This window comes from Microtus ochrogaster, unplaced genomic scaffold, assembly GCF_000317375.1.
Source record: "Microtus ochrogaster isolate Prairie Vole_2 unplaced genomic scaffold, MicOch1.0 UNK73, whole genome shotgun sequence".
NCBI classification, from domain to species: domain Eukaryota; kingdom Metazoa; phylum Chordata; class Mammalia; order Rodentia; family Cricetidae; genus Microtus; species Microtus ochrogaster.
Window position 1 is genome coordinate 1,460,560 of NW_004949171.1, and position 9,235 is coordinate 1,469,794.

General features: G+C 45.6%; 1 protein-coding gene across 2 annotated transcripts in view; it reads right to left on the bottom strand.

Annotated features, from left to right (window-relative positions):
- Nucleotides 1-9,235, bottom strand: part of Fam160a2 (family with sequence similarity 160 member A2) — a 25,853-nt gene that overhangs the window by 8,572 nt on the left and 8,046 nt on the right. The window contains exons 2-9 of one of the 2 annotated variants that reach the window (XM_005370203.3): nt 6,853-7,181; nt 6,097-6,738; nt 5,616-5,774; nt 5,386-5,472; nt 5,018-5,185; nt 2,233-2,312; nt 1,883-2,046; nt 460-1,251 (exon numbers count right to left, since the gene is read on the bottom strand). In XM_005370203.3, coding sequence (XP_005370260.1) covers nt 460-1,251; nt 1,883-2,046; nt 2,233-2,312; nt 5,018-5,185; nt 5,386-5,472; nt 5,616-5,774; nt 6,097-6,738; nt 6,853-6,990 — 2,230 coding nt within the window. In that variant the 5' untranslated portion in view covers nt 6,991-7,181. Of the gene's footprint in view, nt 1-459; nt 1,252-1,840; nt 2,047-2,232; nt 2,313-5,017; nt 5,186-5,385; nt 5,473-5,615; nt 5,775-6,096; nt 6,739-6,852; nt 7,182-9,235 lie in introns of both variants that reach the window. The other variant, XM_005370201.3, reaches the window with a different exon arrangement.

Consider the following 9,235-nt stretch of genomic DNA (forward strand, 5'->3'; position numbering starts at 1 on the left):
AAGAGCTGACTCCAGGGCCATTAAAGACCTAGCAGAAGACTCAAAACCCACATACACAGACTGGTGGGAATGGCACAAAACAGAGGTGCACATGTGTCTTTCGCACAGAATAGTACAAACATCATTCATGTGGTTCAGATATATTATTAACCAAGCACAGAGCATCCTATTTACCAATCCCAGGAAATGGCCAGACTAAAGGAAAAGGAGGAGCATGCATATAGGGACAAACAAAGCTCAGACTTAAGTCAATATACAAACTAGCACAAGCACGGAAACACATAACAAGAAATATGAGGACACAGTATTACATGGTTGTATGCAGAAGGGACTCAAGCAAAATGGATCAGGGCTAGGCAAACACACAGAAATGGCACAGCCAAAAAGTCTTAGAACTCTGCACAAACATGTTGAGAACATGCAAGTGTACACAGAAGAGGCTTAAGTTAAATAGCTTACCAGTGAAGGGCTGGCTCGGCAGCTGGTGGAGAGTTCGCAGAGGGCTGCTGAGGAAGGGGCCAGGGGGCTCAGGAGGGCAGGTGAAGCTCTCGTAGGCCTCCTCCTCCTCAGGAGGTAGTGGAGGCTCTAGGGGAGGCTCTGAACCAGCTCCACCATTGCTCAATGCCACCTCCAGCTCCCGGAGCTCTTGCCCAAAGCTCTCTAATCCTGCCATACCCTCAGAGGTACCCTCTAATAATTCCTTAACTCCTTCCTGTGGCACCAGTCGTGGCACCAGACGAACCTTCTTGGCTCCTTCTGGCCATGGTCCTGGTACCCCATTGAGCTGGGGTGGGAGTAGGTGGCCAGGGGTATCCCCTACACCCACAGCTAGTCCCCTACTCCCTAGGTTTTCCTCCTCCCCTTCCCCCACATTGTCCCTGTCCTCCTCAGGCAGTAGGCAGCGTTTCTTAGTCCGGGAGCCAAGAGGGTTAGGCTCAGGAGGGGGCCGCTCGCCATCATAAGGGGCAGACCAGGTTCGGCAGGCACGGACACAACGGTCTACACCACGGCGAGCCTCACGAAGATACTCCAGATAATTGTCTTCTAGCTCGCCAGGCTCCTCTGCAGGGCTAGGCCGTCGGCCAGGGCTGGAATTTGGGGATGCACTAAGCCCTGGGGAACGTGGAGCTGGACCTGGGGACTCAGGGCCACCTAGGCTCTGCTGCCGAAGAAACAAAGCCAGACGGGATGGTGTGGAGGGCCGAGGCACTGTTACCACTGAAGAAGAATCGACACTTGGGCTTCCAGGGCCTTTACAGGGAAGAAAACATAAGCAAAATCAAGGAGATACATCAAGAGGAGTGAACAAGAGATATAGAGGCTAAAGGAGAAGATAGTGAGGAAGCAGAAATGGAACTATTTTGATAGCTAATTCTCCAGTCCCCAGACTAATTCACCCTAATCGATCACCCCTCACCGCCTCCATCAATGAAAAAAAAAATGTAAACATAGCCAGGTGGTGGTGGAACACGCCTTTTTATCCCAGCACTCCTGGGAAGGCAGAAGTAGGTAGATCTCTACGAGTTTGAGGCCTGCCTGGTCTACAGATTAAGTTCTAAGACAGCCAGAGCTGTAACACAGAGAAACCCTGTCTCAAAAAAAAAAAAAAACAATAAACAAAAATCAAACAAAAGAACCCACCCAAACAGAACACATGATGGAAATAAAGGAGAGAGGCAGACTAGACCTTTCCAGAAGTAATTTATCTGGGAAGGTTAAAGATCATCTCTGCAAGACCACTCATCAATCTCCCCAGAAATGGAATTCCTCTCACTGTCACCGTCCTCCCCTCACCATACCCCTGCTTTCTCTCTAGGCTCCCACAGAACCCAGGCCATACCCGTGATGTCCTCCCTTCTCCCTGCCTCTCTGCTAGGCCCACCTCGTGCCCATGAGGCATGCTCTGGACGAGGTGGGCTAGGGGCATGGTGCCGACAACAGCGAGGGATTAGGGAGAGAAACTTGTCAGCTGCTCGTCCATAAAGATCCACGTCACGCACAGCTGGCTTCTGGCTCAGCATCACATGGTTACATGGGACAAGATACCTGGGAGATAGCAGAAAGAGAATATAGCATCATCAGGAAAGACAGCACCTAAAAGCAGGCCAAGTGAACTACATTGCTAAACTAGGCTCAGGAGGACCCTCATAAGCAATCCCAATACAGCCCCATCACCCCAACAAAACTAGGCCCTGAGGGTCAGCCATCCCTCAGCCCTGCCCCCACAGGTACCTGAGAACCAGCTGCAGCAGAACATCCTCACAGCTGAGGTTCAGAAGGGTCCTGAAGAGACTCAGAGAGACCATGCAGAGCTGAGGGGGAAGGGGAGGGAGGGAGTCACCATAAAAGCTGTCTATCCTCCAAAGTATTCACCAATGGGAACTCTCATTCCCCCAACCCCAGGCCTAACCAATCACTCCAAGAACAGCCTATGTACCAAAGTCTAGCACATACACAGTATGTTATGTATTAACCAGATAAACACATAATCTTTGTGCACAAGACTCTACTAGTGTCAGATCCACTAGAGTTCTACAGACCCTATACATAACTGGACTGTCAACATACTGATTCCATCAATGTTCCAAAGAGACCCCAAGAAAACAGACACTAAGAAACACTATACCAAAGCAAATAATTCACAGGAAACTACAGCAATATTACAGTCAAGTAAACACCTGTCAGAAGAGACTGTAGTCACATAGTAATTGAATGGCTGACAATAAGGAATCAGAGGGAACCTGGAAGAATCCCAACTGGGAAGTAGGTGGAGTCTGAGTCACCTCTCCAACCCCAGTGTCTCTGAGGAGGTGGGATAAAGAGAAGCTCAGGGCCACTGACAGGAAAAAGAAAAAGTAAGTGAGAAGGCCAAGAGCAGACAAACCTTTTGTTTTAGAAAAGAAACCTTACTCATTTCTACCTAGACAAAAATAACACGTACAGTAAGCTAACCTCACTGCTCTGAATCCCTACAGCATTTTATACTTTTCTTACAAGCAAGTACGTCAGACATCTTGGTCTTGTATAGTCTGGGCACTGCTTGTTGGGTAGCTGTGAGAGAACTAAGTGGATCGATATTAAGAGAAAGTTCACATTTGGGGTAACATGGATGTCCTAATGACCACTTCAGCCAGCAATGAGATCTCAGACTCGCTCAAGAATGGTGGGTGAGCAGGAAAATAGGTCTTCAAAGAGCTCCTGCCTGAACCTATAAACATTTTACTTGGCAGACCAGAAGAGACTTTACAGATGTGATGAAAATTATGGACTTTGTGGGCCTTACAGTGTGGCTCAGTGATAGAGTACTTATTTAGTATGCATGAGGTCCTGGGTATAATATACAGCATCATAACCTAAAATACACAGTGAGACTGTCTCAAAGATAAAAGAAAAAGAAGGCCTGGGAAAGCAGCTCAGTGATAGTGTGCTTGCCTTTGCACACACAAAGCCCTGGGTTTGGCTCCCAGGACTGTATAAGAAAAAATTGTAAAGAAAAGAAAAATTGATAGGGGGGCTCAAAATATAGCAGGGATGTGACCCATCATTGTTGGCTCAAAAGATGGAAGAAGTAGTCAAATTGGGGATGGACTTCAACAGACAGCAAGAACAGTCCAAATATGTACTCCAGAACTAAAAGATAATAAAATGTTTTAAATCACTAAATTTGTGGTAATTTGTTTTGATAGCAACTAGTAACTAACCCAGATAACTTGTCAGGCTCACAGACAAGTTAGCCAAAGTGACTCACTTAAAGGCACAAAAGCCAAGCTAACTACCTAAAAAGGACTGGAAAGTAGAAATCAAAGCATTTATATATTTAACATGGGTATCCTTAAATCAGAAGAAAACTGGTTCCTCTAAGAACCAGAAACTAAGAAGTAGAAACCCAAGAACATGAAAAGTTCATAAAAAAAAAAACCTTGAAGATTAACAGAAATGCTAGAGACTAAAAACAATGAAAGAAAACCAAAAAGGTTAAGATTAGGATGAAAGAATGGCAGATAAACACAAGAAGAATGGAAATAAATCTCAAGAAGGAAATTAACTGTCAAAGCAATCCAGGAGGTCAGACAGAGCTAATACCATGGCATGCTCTATCTTTAAGATAAGAATAAAAGTTTATCTTTATAAAATTAAGCATCTCATATCAGAAACATACCCACCTCTTCTCTTCTCTCCTCTCTCTAAAATGCATGACTGGAATCTTCTCCACTCTCACTGCCTTCTCCCTCTAGCTCATTCCATCTCTAGTCACAATATTCATTCCCTGTGCATGCTGTTCCCTCTGCCTAAACTGCTCTCCTTACTTAATATTCAATAGCTGACTCCATTATCTTAGGCATAACATGACATCCTCTGAAATGTCTTCCCTGGCCAATCCATTTTTTACTAAACTTTTTTTTGCACAAATAGTAACCTCAATTTTCAACTATTTTAGTAACTTAATTTGATATTTATACTCTCCATAAAATGAGCTCTAAGACAGCAGCAGCAGTGACTAGCATTGTGTTCCTAACACCTAGTGACCCAACAAGATGTCATTATCAATAAACTTGTGCAGGTAGAAGGAATCTAAGTGGGCAGGTGGATGGATATGTGCCCTAACTACAGTTCAAATGCAGTGAATCCAAAGAAAAGAGAAGGCAGGCCAACAAGGAAAAGCTGAACCATTTATTAGTACAGACACAAAACTCAAAGCACTCTTCTATCACCCACAGCAACTGAGAGAGTATAAACAGCTTAAAGGAACTATGGAGCAATACACAACAATCACTGCACCACGGCAAAGCCTCTGCCCATAATAGATGACTGTGCTGTAGATGAACATAGTATAAAAACAGGGAAACAAATTAAATTCTTTACTCAAAATGGCTAAAGTTTAGTGCGACAAACTGCCATGCTAAAGTGAATACCAGAGTCAAAACTCAAAAAAAAGAGCAGAAACCTTTTGACAACAGAAATCAGAGAAAGATGGCTCACCCAGGTAGTAAGCCAGGACAGAGTTTAAGAGCCATACCCGGGAGTTGCTGCCAATACGGGCAACAAGGGTGTCAAGGATGGTGTGGGTGTCATGCCGGTGTAACAACAGGAATCGCAGGAAGGTACGGAGCAAGGCAGGCTCAGAGATGCTCCGCAGGAAAAGTTCCAGGTAGGCGGTACTGGCAATCATCTCCTCCACAGAGGTCTGGATGAAGGGGAGGCAAAGCTTGGAGACTTAGGTTTCCCTGCACATACATGGCTCATACTCCCTGGGTTCTAGGGAACAAGAAGTATCAGAAAGGGAAAAGAGGAGGAAAACGCTATCCAACACCTCCCATACTACTCATTTCACTGGTTAGTCACACAGCAGTCCAGGTCCTCCTCTGCCTCACCTATCATCCTTACCTTGTGCAGGGCAGGGCCCATGACAGGCACCAGGAAACCATTATGGATATAATCAACCAGCTGCTTCTGCACCAGGGGGTGAGCTACCTAGACAGAACAAGAGGGGAAAGGGGGGATTATGAAGAGTCTACTGCCTGGAAGAGAGCAGAGTAATATAGTAAAGATAGACATCCTAACCCCAGGAAACGGACCCGCTTACCCCAACTTCCCAGAAGCACCAAAGGTCCTACCTGAATGACTGCATTGCAGAACTCTAGGGAACTCATGAAGAGTGCAAGCGCTGGCACTCCTATCCAGTCTTCCCGTCGCAAGCAGTGCCAATCATCCCCTGGAACTTCAATTTTTCGGGGCAGTGAGGAGTATAGGGCACTCAGCCCTGTGGCCAGCACCTAAGAAAGATTACCAAAGATTCAGATAATGTAACGGCTTTGGGAACTAACTAGTCATAAGATTTGAAGGGAATACAGGTTAAAAAACACTACCAATGCTGATAGCAAGTTGCCATGTGTCAGGCCCTCACCTACAACACCTGCTATCTAGTTATGATCATGTTTCACCCCCATTCCAACTCCAAGGAGTTGCTTTCAAATCTGAAATAAAGGTCTCTCTCTCTTCCTGACACCTAGCCTTTCCATATCTCCTGGATAGGAAGATGATGTTCAATGTCCACATACATGCCACACCCTACTCCCCATCCTAGGGTTTGCTAACCGGACAGAAATAAGAGTGATCTGCGATGTAGCGGCCCACAGTGGGGCTCCCATCTGAGAGAGCCATGAGCAGAAGTAGAGCATCACGGGCCTGCTGACCCAGGGTGCCTTCTCGATGGACAAATGGGACAAGGCGAGAAAAGAGGAGAAGACGTGGAGCAGCTCCAGGCTCAGGAGGTGGCTGCAAGAAAAACTCGAGCAATGAAGGCTCCCGAGCAACACACACACACAGTTGACTGAGAAGTAGCACCAGGCCTTCATCCAGTGCTGGGCTACTGGGCACAGGACGACCACAGGCATCCAGCAGGGCAAGCAGAGCCTCACGAACTGGCCCATGCCGCAACAAAGGCTGGCGAGCTTCGCTCACAAGCATCTCAAATAGTTTCAGCTGCTCAGCCCGCCGTTCCTCAACTCCATCCCCAAACTCATCCCATTGCAGCTGCCATGTCAACACTCGGCTCAGCAGATCTTCACGCAGAGCAAACTCTAGCAGGGGCCCAGGGCCTGAAGGGGCTGAAGGGATTGCTCGATCCTCTGCCAGCAATGTTAGCATTTGGTACGTGTGGTTTCGCACAGCACTGAGATCATCAGCTGTGCCTCCAGCAGCTGCCCGAGGGCCTTGCCGCTCCAGGATTCGCACCACCTAAGGCAAAGGACAGAAAAGAAGAAAAAATGGGGTGATAAGAACACAGAACTCTGAAGGTTACGACTACTAGGGTGAGTAACAGACTAGGTATTTTGTCATGGAGTCTCCTACCTGAGACCAGTGATTCTTGAAGACCATGAGGCATGTCTCAGGGTCAGCCACGACAGGGGTCTGCAGACTGGCCCCTTGAGGTACATGGTGCCCAGGGACCCGGGAGGCCAGCCTGCTCAGCCAATTCATCTTCTCCATGAGGCAGGCTGGACAGGGCCAGCAGCCTGAGGACTATACTTTGAGACGGTACCAGCTGGAGGCTTTCTCCACTTTTGTCTCCAATCTGCTTCATCCGGTCTGTAGGAGCCAGTAGCTGGCCATGGAGCCACAGATTACACCAAACTGGAATAGCAAGCCCAGAGTTCACTGCCCAGTCCAGAGCTGCAAACCTAATTCAAAGGGAGAAGATGAAAAGGATAAATAGGAGCCCACCACTCTCAGCTTCCCTGGAAGAATAACTCAGCAGCTTTCCACTGAAAATTCCACATAGCTGGTGGCAGTGTATACTTTTAATCTGAGAGCATGGAAAAGCAGAGGCTGGCAGACCTCTGTGAGTCTGAGACTACAGCTGGTCTACAGAGCAAGTTCCAGGACAGCAAGGGCTACTCAGAAAATCCTGTCTCAAACAAAACAAAACACAACAACAACAAAAGGAACTCAGATCCACACAGTCAGCACATGAAATTTACATGCCCAAAATAGAACACATAATTTCTACCACCAAACCTGTAGCTTCCTCAGCCTTTTCTATCTCAGTAAATGTCACCAATGCTCATCTACATGCTCAGATCAAAAGTCCGGACATGGTCCTTTTTATCCTTTCCCTTCCAATATCTAATTCTACAACAAATCTTGTCATTTCAGAAGATTATGAGTTCAAAGCTAGCTTGGGCTACATAAAGTTCAAGACAAGCTGAGGCTACAAAGTTATGACTTTGTCTCACAAAGAAAATAACGGATGAAAAAAAGAAAATTAAAATCATGTCTCACTATTACAATAGATTATAGTTCAGTTTTGGTTCAGGCTCTCATATATTGAACAGGCTAGCTTTGAACTCACTATGTAACCCAGGCTGTCCTCAAATTCATCATCCTCTTGCCTCACGGCCTCACCTTTGCCAATTCTGTGATTAAGGGATACACGCCACTATGCCTGGCTTAAATTGCCCTCCTAAGAGTTTAGTCTCCATTCGGCAAGCATAAGTTGTAAAACCTAGATTTTACTCCATCTCTCCTCTACTGGACAGCCAGGGACTTCCTATCACACTAGTAATCGCCCTAACCCTAACCTACAGAAGCCTAGACAACGTAATCTGTCAGTCTCCTCCTCACTCATAGTTTGGTCACAGATCTTATTTCCTATTCCCTGAGCCTAGAATGTTCTGCACTCTTCCCCTTACTCCCACAGTTCCACTTAAATGCATCTTCTTAGAAAAGTCCACCTTACTTAACAATTTTACAAATAGTTTATCTTCCTACCTTCATTTTCTAGCTTCTTAATCCCTTCTTAATAGATTCTATGATCTGAAAACTATCTATCTTACCTATCTTCTTATCTTCTCCATGAAGAAATCAGTTCTTTGAAGGCAGGATTTGCCTATCTTACTTTTTTTTTTCTTCTCAAAACAGGGCTTCTCTGTAGCTTTGGCGCCTGTCCTGAAACTAGCTCTCCCAGGCTGGCCTCGAACTTACAGAGATCTGCCTGTCTGACTCCCAAGTGCTGGGATAAAAGGTATGCACCACCACCACCCAGTCCTTAATTACTTTTTTAACCTCAGTGTCTAGAATAGTATCTATCTGTTCAATGTTTGAATAAATATCTGCTCAATTAATGGACAAATAACATGCACCAAACTAGCTACTAGCCCACAGCTCCCTCTCTATCACCTAACACCTTTTCATCAGTATTGTCTCTAATGAGTAAAAACTCTTCAGAGGAACTATGTGGTTCAGTCATGTTTCCTCTTTAGACTCAAAAGGAACTTAAAGAACCCAGAAATATAATAGCAGTCCCATACTCTGACCTAAGGTTACACTAACCAACACCTCCTTTCATCTATTTCACTCAGTCACCTCATCACAACTAAAGGAAGGTGGCAACTGTGCCGAAGGACACCTTTTATAGACGAGATCTTATAAAGGGAAAGCCAGTCCTAAAGATCAGGGAAGGTACATTCAACTGATTAATTCAAGGTATAATGGTACTAATAAAGTACTGGGCACTCTGCTAAGTAAGCACTATAAACACAGGTAAGACAAAAATAAGGTTGGGTGTACAAAATACATAGAAATATTTGCAAACCACTTTGGAAATCAGTGTGGCGGTTTCTCAGGAAATTCGGGATCAACCTACCCCTGGACCCAGCAATACCACTCCTGGGAATACACCCAAGAGATGCCCTAGCATACTACAAAAGCATTTGTTCAACTATGTTCATAGCAG